At 38.1% G+C, this 16357-nt stretch overlaps 1 protein-coding gene across 1 annotated transcript in view; it reads left to right on the forward strand.

The window, feature by feature from the left end:
* Positions 1–15203, forward strand: part of ITGA9 (integrin subunit alpha 9) — a 210299-nt gene extending 195096 nt beyond the window's left edge. The window contains exon 28 of the mRNA XM_063158707.1: positions 12550–15203. Within this exon, the coding sequence (XP_063014777.1) occupies positions 12550–12648 (99 nt within the window). The 3' untranslated portion in view covers positions 12649–15203. The remainder of the gene's footprint in view (positions 1–12549) is intronic.
* The last annotated feature ends 1154 nt before the right edge of the window (positions 15204–16357 follow it).

A 16357-nucleotide genomic window follows, 5' to 3' on the forward strand; every position in this document is an offset into this window, starting at 1 on the left:
CTAGACCAGGTATACACCATGCAAAGGCAACACTGAAGTGTGATATAACACAATAAATATTCTATTAATGACAGACTACTGTGCTTTACAGTGTTTTGGATTGAAATTCCTACATTTGAACTGGCTTGAGTTGTGAAGTGAATTATGTCATCCATATCATTTTAGATTAAGTGCACTGAAAAAACAAAATGTTATCAAAGAGGGAATGTGTAAGTGAGCACTAGGCTGGATGTTTGGGCAGCTGAGTGATCAATGGAGCCAGCTGTGGAAGTGATCTTCAAAACAAAGATTTTATATTCATTTATATTCACTGCAGGAACATTATTTTGTTTCTCTGTGGTATGTTTAACACAGGAAATGGACATTTATCAAAACTTATTTATTTGACATTAAGCATGTCTCTGAGCTGAGCCTGTCCCTATGGTATCCAAGCTCTGACTTGTTTAAAATGAGGTTTCTAGCATTGCTTTCTGGATTCCTGGGTCAAAGAATTGATCTCTGGATGTCTCATGTAATAAGAATCTCTACTGCATGGATTTTTGAGATGATTGTGGAGAGAAGGACAAGGAGACTAACACCCACATATGGGGGAGGGGGGTTTGCCTAGCCAGAGGCTCTTCAGTGTGTGCTACACAGTACATTTTGCCTTTTGTCTTAAAATGAGAATTTGAAGACTTTTTTTTTTTAGATTTTAGGAGAAATAACTTGGGACTGTGTGTCTTTGAAAGAACACTTGTATTCCCCTACACAGAGTAGTTGCCATTGCCTCACATATTGTTACAGCATTCAAAAGATATTTGAAGCTAACCGAGGCTAAAGCTAACTTTAAATTCATCTATATAGTAAAATCAAAAAAGTATTCTCCTTTTTGGAAGGAGAGCCTTTTTCTTACTTAGGGCTTCAAACATTAAGTCTTTTTAAATGGTCCAAACCATAAAGCCCATCATATTCCAGTGAAAGAAAAAAATAAATACTTCTAAGCGTTGCACCTAATCATTCCCAGTGATTGCTCTGTATTATGTTACAAGCCCCAAAACATTTTCTCTCCCTTTCATTTACAGCTTAGGTGGCAGTATCTAACTAGTGTTTCCTGAGCAGTCATCACACCAACTCCCTTTCCAGGTGGTCAGGTTTTGGAGTAGCAGCTCTGCAATGAAATAAAATGGATTAAAAAAAAAACAAACACCACAGTTTCTATCCCAAGGTGCATAGGGAAATACCGTTATGGTATTTCCTCTTGGAGGAAATCACTGAAATCCAAAAACCTCTTTGGATTTCAGTGTAGGGGAGCAGTGTGACTGTTATACACACACACACACACACACACACACACACACACACACACACTCATACAGACAGAGATATATACCTAATCATAAAATCAAGGTAGAAAAAGACCGTCTAACCTTTGACCAATCACCACCTTGTCAACTAGACCAGTGGCAGTAAGTGCTACATTCAGTCATTTCTTGAACACCACCAGAGATAGTAATTCTACTCCTTCCCTGGGCAGCCTATTCCAATGCTTAACCACCATTTCAGTGAAGAAATTCTTCCTCATGTCCAACTGGAATCTCCCCTGGGACAGCTTGAGGCCATTTCCTCTTGTCCTGTCACTAGTTGCCAGAGAGATGTAGCTGACTCCCCCCTTGCTATAGCCTACTTTCAGGTAGTAGTAGAGATCAGTAAGGTCTCCCCTGACCCTTCTTTTTTCCAGGCTGAAAAACCTACCTCTATCAGCTACTCATTATGTTATTTATTCTGTAGACCCTTCATCAGTTTCATTGTCCCTTCTCATGACTTTTGCTAGCATCTCTATGTCTTTCTTGAAGTGAATGGCTAAAAACTGAACACAGTACTTGAGGCTCAGCCTCATCAATGCTGAGTACAGGGGCACAGTCACTGCCCTGGTCCTGCTGACCACACTATTGCTGGTACAGGCCGGGATGTCATTTGCCTTCTTGGCCACCTGGGCACATGCTGGCTGATGTTCAGATGGCTGTTGACCAGAACTCCCAGGTCCTTTTCTGCCAGACAGTTTTCCAGTCCCTCTGTCCCCATCCTGTAGTGATACATGGGGTTATTGTGACCAAAGTATACATTAATATATATGTGTACATATACACATGTATAAATATATTCCTATCTTTATTTTTCTCTCACTCCCCCCACTCTATTTATAGATAATCTTTCCAGTAAGAGTACATTTCAATTGAAAAAAAGTCCCCCAGCTGGACTATATGACTTTGAAGCTATATGACTTGGAATGTTGTTTTAAGAGGTGGGGACAGAGAAACCTATTGAAACTGAGTGGCATTCCATGTCTGTGGTGAAAGTTGTTGTGTTTTTTCTGAATTCACATGCTTCTTCCTTTCTGTACATATAATTCCAAGAAGAAACCGTTATGTACTATGGTAAAGCCAAAAATTAAGAATCATAATTGTTCAGATAAACAAGGCAGTCAGATCAACTTGCTGTGAAAGCACTTACTAGGCACTACTGGTGGGAATGATGTATTTCACAGCTGTGCTTGTTTGAAAGCAAATCAGCAGAGGAATTAACTCCACACAAATATTCTGTGAGAGATTCCAAATCAGAACTACAATTTAACAGGAAAATTACAATAAAGGCAGTAGTACAGAAACACTGTCTTGAACTGACAGAGTCAGAATACGACCTGATACCCTGTTGGTCAGGGTGGTGGTAGCAGTCCAATTAAATGGTGTCTGCAGTACCACTGGAGTGATGGATGGTGTCTTGTTGAAATGGTGATTCTGTAGAAAAGGTCTGGTCCTTCTGTGGAGGTCCAGTGGTGGTTATCGAGAAGTCCTGCCCTCTTGGAATCCAGTGGTGGTCCTTTTGTGGTATTCCAAGCCTCAGATTATATCCAGAAATGCTTGGTTCCTCCCCCAGGCCAGGTTATCTCACAATGGAATGATGTTATTCTGTGAGTCATGCTGAGAGACCTTGATGGCCCTTTAGCAGAGATGGTCCCCCCAGGGTGGCTCCTGCTTCCCCAGAGGGAGTTATCAGGGCTGAGTCGGGGAGAAGATAAAGAACATTGCTCCACCCATTTTAACAGCTTATATAAATGGGAGTAGAATACTTTTGGTATGTTTGGTATACATCTTCCATTGTAACTCAAGAGAACAGATCACAAAGATCTTCTCTGCAGAGATTTAGAGGGATGCACCAGTTGCCTTGGAAATTATTTCTTGGAACTTATATTTCTTCTAATTTCTTTCTTGTTTTTTTAATCTTCATAATCTCTCCTTTATTTAAATACATGTCAACACTCTCTTTTCAAACTTACTGAGGTCCTGCTCACCTTTTTCCTCAAATTTTTGAGGTCGTTCTCATTCACAAAAATATGATCTTTGTTTTTAGCGACCTAATAGCCCATACCTGTCCTGTCTGTCCATAAAAACTGCAAAAAGTGACTTTGTTTGCATTCTCTGAAATTCCTCTTTCTGTATTCCTCGAAGCATTGCATTCTCTATGGTTTTGTGATAAGCTTTTCAACTTTACTGCTTTTGTTGCACGTTTATCTAGTTACTTTAAGTAAGTTGTTACTTGCTCTCTCACATGTAGGCTTCTTAGGATACTACTTTTTCGATAAAGACTCTAGGTTCAGAAGACCTAGAATAAGTTTTTCAATATTATCCTGTTACAAATATTAAAAATGCAATCGGGCGATAATTAATTTCTGTGATTCAACACCAAACCAGTGTTACCCCCAAACATGGATAGATCTTAATTTTGTATAGTGTCTAGGAAGCCTTGAGGAGGAAATGGGTCAATGGAAGTGGTTGGCTGTCTGTACAAAAAAATAAAGTTTTCACCAGGCAGAAGCAGAGTGGATCATTTGAAGTCTCTTTATTTTCTTAAACAACAATCAACACTTGTTTTATTTTTTCATTTTCCTGAACCAAAGCAAGCACCACAAAATTTTTGTAGACTCTTGGTTTGTGGAGACCAAAAAAGTTCGTATTCTTGCAACAGTGCCTCAAAGTTCAGGTTTTCTACAGCCAATTACTCCACTAAAAGCTGTGCTTTTAAAATTCTGTCTGGATGTTGCAGAAAGATTGAGTTTAGTAATCTTTTTTTGTTCTTGCACAAGTAAATGGTTAATGCTGCTGTTGTAGCCAAAACACTGCCTTCACCACTGAGTTTGCTGGCTGCCATTTAATACTTGCTCTCTACCCTCAAAAGAAAGATTGGCAGCATTTCAGTGGTGGCATGTGTCCAGTATTTGTCAAATGCCTTTGTTATCTTTCTTGATAAAATGAGCTATGCAAATGTGCAACAATAATGTTGTGACTGAGTGTTCTCCGTGGTCTCAGTGTCCTCCAAATGAGAGCTGTGCATGCCAGAGTACTTTGAGAACATCACAGCCATTGTAGCTGTGTTGCTCTTATCCTGGAACCATGCAGACAAATGTAATCCACTGGCAAGAGAGAGGTAGAGTTGTAGTTCAGAATGTGTTTCAGAAAAGACAAAAGATAGCCATTATTTTCAGGAGTCTAAACTAGAAAAACAATGGACGTGTAGACTGAAAAACAGAAATAAGTACCTAAGGTTCCAAGATTTCCCACTACCAGAACACAATATGTATATTTATTGGAAGTCATTAGCATCTCTCAGACCCAAATGCCAATAATAGAGCAAATGTGATTTGCCTAGTCTGAATTCTGTCTTTGGTGTTACAATGGACAATGCTGTATTATAACTTACACCAGACATGGCCATTTCCTTCTGGTTTGGCTAACCCATGAAGGTAACTTATTCTGATAATTGTGAACATGGTACAACTTTTATTCAAATCTTTTTCACCGATCAAATACATCAAAGTATGATTGTAAAGCTACTTTTTATTGATTACCGTTTAGTCTCTAGTTTTCAAACAAAGCAAAAAATATGTCAGTTAAGTTTCTTTCTTTTCTTTAGAGAGGAAATGGAAAATATGGATTGAGATATGTCTTAAATTAATTGTGTTTACAGCAATGATATCTTTAGTTACTGCCCTATTCCCAGTTGAGATTTTAGAAGACAATTTTATCTGGATGTATCTGCAGTAGACATTGTGTTCTTTCTCAGTTTTGAGAGCGATAATCAGAGATGAACATTTGTTGATGGCTGTGTTCATTCTATGAGTTCTTTAAAATAAACTATACAGTAAAATTTTGCAATAGGTAAAATTTTTTAAACTATATGGAAATGTTTGTATGTTTAAATGTTGGCCAATTTTTAAAATTATACTTATAAGTATATTGGTAGCATCTGTCTTGCAAGATACTGTACATGGTTACTATGCTGCAAGACGCAAGACTTTTGTATTTTCATTAAACTCAGGTTACCCTAACTCAGCACTGAAAGATCTTTATGAGTCCAGTCATTGGAATTCTCTTAATTTTTGAAATACTGTAAATACTAAGTCTTTAACAAAAGATACTATGTATTCACAAATGAAAGCCTAGATGAATAAGTCTTGTCTGAAGCAACCTAGATGGCACCTACATGGTAAAGATATTCCAAGGGTAAATAACAGACCTAACTGCTCTAGTCACCACATTGCTGAGTAGCTCCATTGAAGCCAACTAAACAGCTCCTGGGAGAAAAGTTGCAGAAGAATTGCTTAGAGGAAAACTTATTGATGAATGGGGTGACACTCTGGCTTCAGTGACAACGGCAAGGCATGTTGTATTAAAAGAACCCAATGTACTAAATTAGATTGTCTGTACTGGTGTCCCTCTCTGTGTGCAGTTAACTGTTTTGCATACCTAAACACATCTTTTCCATGCATGCTGCTAGTCTGAATTATGCACCTGCTTTGAGGTACTGTCCTAGGTTGACTGTATGATGCTTTTAACCCAAATTATCTTGTTCTGTTTCTGCTCAATAATGAGTTTTGCATCTTTAAGACTTGTTCCAGAGAGTGCAGTGGGGAGAGAAGAAGCATGCAGTTTGTTTTCAGACGCTGCTCTCACTCCTCCTCATTCCTGCTCCTGGACTGTGTTGTCTGTGGATGGACAGACAGCAGGACAGAGCTGTCCTTTGCTTTTAGTTAGTTTAGCTATCTGAGGCAAAGAAGTTCCTTGGACTGTGGGTTTTTTCCTGTTTCTTTGGACCTGTTTAAACCTGCTCTGGACTGAACACCCAGGGGAGCACCGGCAGCTGCACCTGTGGCCCACCGGGCCGGGCCTGGCCTGCGACAATTCCAGCACCAGAGGGACTGATCAGAGACTGAGTGAGCTCAGCTGCAACCCAGGGAGGAGACTTTCTGAGTTTGTCATCTCTTTTGGAGCAGCAAGGGGTTTTATTGATATATATTGTCTAGGTTTTATTGTTTAATAAACAGGTTTTTTCTGCTTTTCTCCAAGGAGGTATTTTCTCCTGGACCGGTCGGGGGGAGGGGTCGATTGGATCTGCTTTCCTAGAGGAGACCCTTTGGGGATTCTCTCCCTTGTCTTGAACCTTGTCTTGAACCAGGACAGGTACCTAGCCTTAGTGACTGTTTTTTGATATTTGGTCTTTCAGATTGGTATAGGGCATTTGGTTAAAATAGTAGTTTATTTAATGATCCCTTTGGGGTATTCACATGCCATTGGAACAGAAAGAAGCTGTGAGAAAAGCAGAGAAAAGAATGATCAAAACAATTCTTATCTTATTTGCTGCTCCTGTGTTTGTGCTCATGTGGAGTGTGGTCTGGAGATTGTTTACCCAAGGTGGTTGCTTGATAGGATTCTGATGGAATTGTTTATGTTAATTAACCTATCAGGTCCAAGCTGTGGGGACAGTCAGTTGGCAGATAGTCATGAGTTTTTAGTTAGTAGTAAGTATTCTTTAGTATTCTTTGTAGTATAGTATAGTATAGTATAGTATAGTATAGTATAGTATAGTATAGTATAGTATAATATAGTTTTAATAAAGCAAGTGTTCGACATTCCGAAGTCTTGGAGCCAGATGCCAATCATTCCCAGACATTGGGTGGCCTGATATTGCTATATCCCTTTAGATAAGTTTATTACTTGGGAATGCTCTTATCAAAAAAAAGAGTTTTATCTTATTATTTCAACATTACAAAGTAACTGCCTAATAAAATGTGTGTTTAAAAACTATGCTTGTTTTAGTACTACAGTATGTGAAATAAATTTACTTTTAATGTCTGTGAAGAACTACAGGTCTTCTCCCAACATACCAGCAGTAATATCTCAAGAAATTTTAGCCAGATTAGATGACAGTAAGTTAAAAGTTAAGGGCTATTTTGTGTACGTTACATTGCTTTGTGCCATAGTAATGTCTATCAGGTGAGTACACTGGGATCAGATACAGGTAGTAGATATGAAATTCTTCCACAGTAGCTAAACAAAGCATTTGCAGAGGAGAACTTATCTTTGAGCAAGCAGCTGGACTTACCTTTGCCTCAGTTCCCTGGCTGTATAAGTATAGATGTCATTGTGTACATCTACAAAGTGTGTGTTATATGTGAGTGCAGCCACTTGTGGAATGGTGATGTTTGAACCACATTATTTTCATGTACTTGTTTCATTGAGCAAATGAGAACCTACATTATAAGAAAGTTGAGGGATTTGCCTTTCAAACAATCAATGAAAGACTGATTAATCGAAGCCAGACCTCCTGCAGGCTCATAAGCTTACTTCAGTTACACTATCATCCTTACTCTGAAATGCACATTTTCTCCTTTAACTATAGACAAGACACATTGCTCCTCTCCAAACATGCCTCTTCCTCACATGGCAACACAGGATTGACAGTTTGACAATTCTTGGTGGAAAAGCTGATACAAATATCTGTTTGTGACCTCTTTGTACTGTGGCAAGCATTCTTTAATTGGGAGAAAGAACATCCTCTTGAAACTGATGGCTTGCCAGAATCATCCAGGGCTATGCAAACCCAAGTGCAAAGTGTTTTTACCTGCCTTCCTGATGACAGTAAAATGAGATGCATTTAGACATGCATTATGAGATGCATAATAAATAGGGATCAATCTCTACAGGGTTAAATACTCCATGCTTCTAATCTCAGCAACACTGCTTTGCAGATGTTGGGAGTGTTGTTCCTCTGCCGACTGGAGGCATGTTAATGGGGTGTAGTTCCTGGCCCTGTTTTGACCCATGATTAGCTGCATATTTTTCTAGCTGTGGTACTATTTATGTGAAGAGAGAAGTACCCAAGTAGCACACACCAAAAAAAGATGAGAAGTGTAAGTCGACTGTGAATGCCTTGGGACATCCACCTAGATTAGCAATGTGGCAGTAAAAGATTAATTATGTAAATGCACAGTGTTCATCAGGTATGACTGGGCACTGCTTATAGATAAAGAAATTGTGTACAAAAGGAAAGACAGCTTGTGACTAAGGCACTAAACCTAAAGTATGTTGTCAAAGCTTTGTTCCCTGGGAGATTTCTTCAGTGGTTCTTATGTTTTATTTCTTACCCCTTTGTTAGTACTTACTTTTCTGTCTTTTCTTTTTACATGTTGGCTTTTCTTTTTACTTGTTGGCATGTTGTGGTCGGTAACCTTGTCAATAGAATAATATTGTTAAAAAATCAGTACTTCTTGTGTGCAGTTTAAGACACAGAGTATGCACTAGAGAAACTTAATGAAAAACTAAGAAGTGGCAAAACCTTCTGATACAGTTTTGAATTCTGTTTGAGTATCGTTGTTCACAAACCTCTATTCCTAACTCAGTTATAGTTGAAGCACTACTGTAATTAAGACACAATGTTGTTTTTACAGCAGTGTGTGACTGTTACATTTTTTTTCTTATTTCCTAACTACTTATGTTAATGGGAAAAATATTTTTAGAATGCAAAACATAACCATTGTTCTACAATCCACGTTTCAAGCTATTTCTCCTTTTATTTGATTGGGAGAATAAACCTTGTCGGGCATGATAAAAACACTTTAGAAATTTACCTAACAGTGAATAAAATAAAAGCAGATATTGCTTGCCCTCTGATTATTTTGTCTTTTTCCAACTGCAAATTAAATTTTATTTTTTAATCTCAACACTCTTCAAACATATTTATAATTCACATCCTAGAGAGATAGCCACAGTCCCATACTTCAGGTTGTGTTGGGTAAGTGCTTATACTTTTGAAGTTTAGGAAAATATAAGATCTAGTAATTCAGCCTTTGGATATGCAGAAAGTAGCATCCCAACAAGATAATTCTTTATTATGATACTAATTCAAGAGTTTGAAATTATTTTTGATTGAAGTTTTCCATTTTTGTGGGTGCTTGAAGAATGCTATTCTATATGAGTGTTGTTAGATATGATTTACTTGGGATTGAAGGGATTTTAAATCTGGCATGGCAGTTAAAGGAAGTTGTGTATGCTAAAGACTAAGTACCTGTGTTTGAATAGACGACTTGGCTGTCACATGGCAAGAAATAACTTCACAATAATAGGTGTAATTTCCCATCTCAGACTAACAGTTTTTGTATTGCTTTATTATTCAATATTGCCAGAAACATGCTTTCTTCTCAACATATACTGTAAGATTGTGCTACAAAAGGGTACATGGGCTGGAATAATTAAATTAAAGATGTGTGTAAAAACCTATGGATGGTTTCAGGTTTTGAAGTGACAAAAAATAACCAGTCCTTTCCGGAGGTGCTTCAAGTATTAGAGCTGCTATAAGGTGCTTTAGATTCAAAACCTGAAACCATCCATGGGTTTTACAGACATCCTTTAATTTAGTTATTCTAGCCCATCTATCCTTTTCTCATTTCCTGTGTTGTCTTTAGTGGATGATGCCTCCTCTTCCCTTATAACCCTTCAGTTTTCCACAGCTTTTCATAGTGTCCTAGGGTGGCATTATGATGCTTGTTTGCCCAGTCGGGTGTTCTGTTTATGCTGGATATTATATTATGTGCCTTCAAGACTGGCTCTGACATTGAAGGTGGGGAAAAGAAGAAGCAGAGTTTCATTATCAGCAGCACTCTCCCCCAGTCTGTGGAATACAGAACTCCACTGTTGTTGTCTGGGCATGCATGGGGCAGAACAGAGCACTCCTTTTGCTTTTTAGTTAGTTTAACTAGCTGAGGCAGTCCAAGTTTTCCCTGGACTGTTTTTCTTTCCCTTTTCTTGGAATCGTTCAAACCTGCTCCAGACTGAGACCCGGGAAAACACCAAGAGCTTGCACTTTGTGGCCTGCCGGGGCCTGCTGTGGGCAGAAGCCTTTCCCAGCACTGGAGGAACTGATAACAGAGCGACCACCCACTGGAGAGACTTTCTGAATTTGTCATCTCTTCAAAGTGGTGAATTAGTTTTGTCTTCTGGTATTGTTCATTTCTTGTGCTGGGGAGTGCTTTGCCTGTTAAATAAACAGGTTTTCTTCCACTTCTCTCCAAGTAAATTCTTCCTGAACTGGTTGGGGAGAGGGGCTGTGTGGGTTTGCTTTCTGGGGGGGCCCTTTTGGAGGTTTTCTCCCAGATTTGCCCTAAACCAGGACACACGGTCTCTCTTTGCCTCCTGTAAAAGCAGTCTCCTGTTGCTCTGCTTCTCATGAGTGCCTTCCCCAGGCAGAGGTTTCTGCCGAACCGGTTGGGGGCAGGGGCCGATTGGATCTGCTTTCCTACCAGAGCCCCTTTGGGGATTCTCTCCCAAATTTGCTCTGAATCAGGACAGTGCCACAGCCACATGAACAGATCAAGCAACATTGTAGCCAGGTGGCTCTGTACCTAATGCAACAAAGGCTTAGATGAAGTTTGTTTCCAGTCTGCTCTGTTCAAATCTTTTTGCAGATGTGTTGTTATCATAACTTTTGTGACCCACTTGGAACCAAATTAGGCTGTCATGCTTTAGGAATTGTATTCTTGAATTTAGTGTTCCCACTGAAACACTCTGAACTCCTCTTAGGTGGGATGGAGAGGAGAATTGGAGGTACAAAATGTGAAGGTCATAGGTTGTGGTAAGAACAATTTACTGGAAACAGCAATGAGATAAGAAAACAAATAGTAACAGCAACAATATTAATAACAAAAGAGTTGAAAAGAGTGATTCACATGCAAAATGCTACTGAGCCCGACTCAACTGCAGGCACATAACCTGGAGTGCTGCCTCTGGCTCAGAGCCAGCATTACCCCACTGTTACCCCCACTTAGCTTTCTTGACCAGAAGGACCCCCTTCCCCTGGAAGAGATTCCCTGCCATCCCTCAAATGACATGAGATCATGTAGAATAATCACCAGGTGCTAGCTAGTAGAACCCCTCTGGCTACTGCAGAAATTATCCCTGTTTGGCTGGAACTATGACAGTAAGTATGTATGTAATGTATATCTATGCATGTATGTAATCTAATCTCTAGATTAATAGCATGTTCCATTTTACCGAAAGAGAGGGGCCTGTTGGACTGTGCTACAGCTTCTGTCCTTTGCACAGAAGGCAAGAGGCAGAGGTAAGGCTGATGATAGGATGGTGTGTGCATAGTCTCGTGCTGCTGTGAATTCAGGGTATAATTCAAGGCACAGGCAAGGACTTAGACTTTAGGAAGATGTGTTGGAGCAGCCCCCTTGACAGATTGAATATACTGCCTTTTAGACCCCTGTGAATTAAAATACACTTGAAGAAAATGAAAGCTTTTGAAAACTGAAACTAAGAAGTGCAATTTAGTCGAATTTTAGTAATGACAAAACAACACAAAATATTCTTACACACAGGCAATTTGGGGATAAAAGGTGGCAATAACTGAATAACTGGTTGATAAAAGAAGACTAAAACATCATGTTTTACACAGCAGGATTAAGGCAACAGGTTTAGAGTGGTGGGAATTACATAGATGTTTAATTATGTTGAGCAGAATATTTATTCAGTGATCTCAGCAGTTCTAAGTTTGAGGAGTTGTCCTTGAATGCTTATCAAAGTCTGTTATTAAAATAATGTTTGTTTATCTGAAACACTTTAAGAAACAGAGATATGAGAATTTTTATCCAAACTGAGATGAAAACCAGTTGCATTTCTTTAAGTACAAGGGTTTAGGAAACAAGAAGATATGCAAAAGTGACTATCAGTGAGTTTAGTTGGAACTGAGAAATGGGAGGTGGGTGACTGCACTGTATTCCTCTGGTCCCTCTTGTTTTGTGGGGTTGTAGATACTGAGAGTACTGTTCATAAAATTCTGTCAGCATTTACTTAAGACTCAAGAGTTAGCCTGGTTTTAGGTTCAGCTGCACATTTAGCATTGGTCTCTATTTTAAACTAATAAACCTGTATCTGCTGGTATTTATTAGAAATACTTAATGTTCTTTTTTCTTTTAGCTCATATTTCCTGTAAGAAGATTCCTACCTCAGAGTAGTTCACTTATAAGGAACAGAGTTCTTGTGAAGATATGGGACCCAGTCTGATCTAATTTACATTGATGTAAATAAGGAACTAAGATTTTAGATTGGCACTTGGAGGAATTAAATGCTAATTCCTTGGGTAGTTCTTTCTGCATAATGTTATCTGTCATCACACCGACCAAGAAGTATCAATTTAATGATTCAATAACTTACCACTGTCATCTCTTCTGATTTTCAGATGGGCTTCTTCCGACGGAGGTACAAAGAAATTATCGAGGCTGAAAAGAGCAGAAAGGAGAATGAAGATAGTTGGGACTGGGTCCAGAAAAATCAGTAAACTGCCCATGAAAACAAAACTGCCCAGTCATGTGACATGCACTTGCTAGTCTATAGGTCCTGCTCTCGTATCTTCCATATGTGGAAGAAGGAATCTTCTCCAGATTTTTCGGAGATCCCATTGATGCTGTGTCTTTATTACTCCAAAAAGCTAGGGAACATATCCTGAGGCAACCACTGCAGCCATGTCAGGTGACTGGAGCAATTCACACTTCATTTAAGAGTTGGACTTTGAACTTTGGTAACCAAGCTGCAGTGCAGAGCAATATTTATGAATCCAACTATGTAGTATGCCCTCAGGGGAAGACTTTAACCTAAGAATATTTTTTATAAATACAAGCTTTTTATATTGAGTATGTCTTTATATTTGTATCAATGTTTTATAATTTCTATTGAATAGCTATATAGTTCACTCAAGCACTGATATCTGGCTAAATCTTCGGAAATACATAGGTGTGTATATATAAATATATATATACATATAAAAAATTATATTCTACTTTTAAACATCAATGCAAGAGAGAAAAGAGAGATTTGCAGATAAAGGTAGCTGGAATCCTCATATGCTTAATTCACAATGCTTGGTAATATCTTATATAGATAATTTAATACAAATAAGCCAAAATCTTTTTACTGTCTCTTTCTTTAAGTTAAATTTGGGATTTGATTTATAAGCTACAGAACCTAAAGTATTTCACAGTTGTGATACTCTGTATTTTGAGTCTGTCCTTTACTAGCCAGGATGGGAGAGGATAAAAATACTTCTTCATTGGCATGTAGCAAGATGTAGCATGCTTTGGCTCTCTGAAGAAGGCAGCACAGAATGTTCTCTTTGGAAAGTTTTCTTTTGCAGTCTCTATGACTGTACAGTTGACATACCAGAAGGACATAATTGAGCGAACCACTATGGCATTGACAAATTCCTTTCAATAATTTTGTAAAAAGGTAATTAAGTCATATTAATATTAAGATGGATAGTTTTAAAGCTACTGTTAAAGATTATGATCTGTTGCTATCAAAGCAAGTGATAAATTGCTACATGCTGTGATCATTATCTTTTTCATGTGAGTTACATACTTGAGTCATGAGTTTGTTTATATGATAATTTTAAGAGAGATAAGTAGATGCAAGGATTAAAATGTTTGGATATTTGAGTCTTGAGATTGCCTGTTGGGGTGTTCCAAGTACTGAATGTATTTCCTCAAGAATTTAGAAGGACGTTTAGTAAAGATGCAGGTGTTACTGGAGCTCAGCTTGCCACTTTTATTGCTGGTAATTCTTTAACAAATTGGTTTTGAATTAGAAGAAATCCAGTTGTAATTAATTCAAACACGTTTCTTCAAAAAGCTCTTGGAATTCTGAATAGAAATAATGGAACTTTGTAAGACTTGGGTTTAGATTCTACTTGTATTTTACAATTTGTGAATAAGGAGCAAATGTCATGTTGGTATAAAATCCATGTAAAGGAAAGAAGGGCCAGGTAGAAAGCAAAACCAGGACTGAAATTTTGCAGGATGTCTTCTTCCTTAAGTGTGTGGTAAGAGAACAGCTGGAAGCTTGGAAACTTGAATGCAGAGAACATGCAAGAAATCTACTTCAGAACAGGTCTTGCTCTTCCTTGCCATATTCACGATAAGTTCAAATTATAAAAACGGACCACATTCCTATTCCTGTTTGCTTTTTACCACCACCATCATCAAGTGTCGGCTATTACTACAGTATTGACCGATATTTATTAACTATTAGCTATCTGCATGCATTAGGGAGAAAATAGCTTTAAAGTGAATTAAGTGTATTAATTCAACATCTGACAAGAAAAACTCAAAAGTTGCTTGGGTTATCTGAGAAAGAAATTAAGCCTGATGTAAACTCCAAGCCTGTAGACCACTTAAGCAATCTTTTCAAGGTGGTGAAGACTTTTGCAAGCGTAACAGTGAAAACAGCCCTTTCTATGCCTAAATACATGAATGATAATGACTCCACATACCAAGTCAGTGATGTGCAGGAAGTCCAGTTTGCTGAAAGCAATAGATATGAAAAAATTTTCTTTGACAATATTTAGTATCAATTTTCTTGAATGTCTTCTGTTTATGGGCACATTTTGGAGTTTTGCACAAGTTTAAAGCATAGTATCCATTTGACATGGAAATATATAATACTGCTTTCACTAAAGAATTAAGGGAGTCACGGAATTAATCCCAAGTCTACCCACTTTCTCGGGTTTCTTGGATATAAATGAAAATAGAATATAGTTCATTGAATGTGCATTGATTAAACTGGCGTGAAGACTAATTACTTTTGGAGCTTGGTTTGCATGCACAGTAGAATATCTGCACCATCGTTCCTTCTTTTACTTAGAATGTTATTACTTACATATTGTGAAATTGTATATTTCTTTTTGTGAACTTGTGATTGGAAGAATGTGTTCACTCTTACTAATGTCACCTGTATTTAGAAGCTTGTGTTTACCTGTATTCTGATTCACTTGCACTGTTTTGGAAATGTCAGGTTTACAAAAAATACAACTTTTTGGAATAAAAAATGGCTGCAAAATTATCCTAATAATATTTTGTCAGTTATTGGCCTTGTCTATCTCAAGTACTTTTTCATTAAGTGGGTGAGACATTTTCACCTGTATATTTGAATTAAGTACTGTATGTGTGTGTTTATCTGTGTGTGGCTGGTAGACATCTTTTATTGTAATTCTATGATTTATAACATCAAACTATTTGGAGACAAAGAGTACAGCTGACTTGAGTACAGTATTTTAAACCCATGGAAATAAAGGTAGTGAGAGTTATTTATATTTCATCAATCTTGCTTTATCAACATGAAATTAAATCCCATGTGATTGTGATACTGACCTATGTTAAGAGTATCAACTTGTGTAACTTGAGTTCTGTTTCAATCTATGAATTTGGATGAAAGTTTAATTTTTTATCTTCGTGTGCTTTTCCTGGAAAGATTTATAGTCCATAGTGGCTGGAATATAGTGGCTGAATAATATATTTGAAATTATGTTTTCAACTCTATACATTCCCATGCTTACTGGTCACCTGTATAGGGAGCAGAAGCTAGATGTAAGCTTTTACTCCTATTACTCTTGAGGTGTTTCAATGTTCTCTAGCCATACTAAAGCAGTCTGTTTCCTCAGTATTAAGACTATTGGCTCTATATCTAAGAACAGGCTAGGCAGAGTTAGGACCTGACCTCTGACCCAGAGCACATTTGTACTGGTGGAAGACCACGGCTTTATATACCACAATGCCAAAGACACTGGAGAGTTCCAAGTAGATGTGGGTTCTGACATGAAGGTAGCACCCTTCAAAGTAAAAAGAAATGTTCTCAGTCATTGCTGGGCAAAAGTTGTAGGAGCAAGCTGCTGCCAAAAGGAATGTAATGCCCAGCTTGCTTTCAGAGATTAGTGGAAGAACTAGTGCTGCAGCAGCTAAAATAATAACCAGAGACTTTTGGATGTACTAAAATCTCTTTGTTATCATGTGTGCATGTATGTGCCCGCATGTAAGCAGGCAGTGTACATCTCCTTCTGGGGCCAGAGGATTGATGAGCTAATGATGCCCTCTGTGGGGCTCACTTCTTGTCTTCTTGATAAGCAGAGAACAGCAGTTTGTACATAGCAGGATTTTGTGTGTTGTGTTACTCCAAACAGCTTTTAAGAACCTCGTAGTACTTCTGTGACAAAGTGGCTT

The sequence above is a fragment of the Melospiza melodia genome, chromosome 1 (assembly GCF_035770615.1).
Source record: "Melospiza melodia melodia isolate bMelMel2 chromosome 1, bMelMel2.pri, whole genome shotgun sequence".
In the NCBI taxonomy this organism is placed as follows: Eukaryota; Metazoa; Chordata; class Aves; order Passeriformes; family Passerellidae; genus Melospiza; species Melospiza melodia.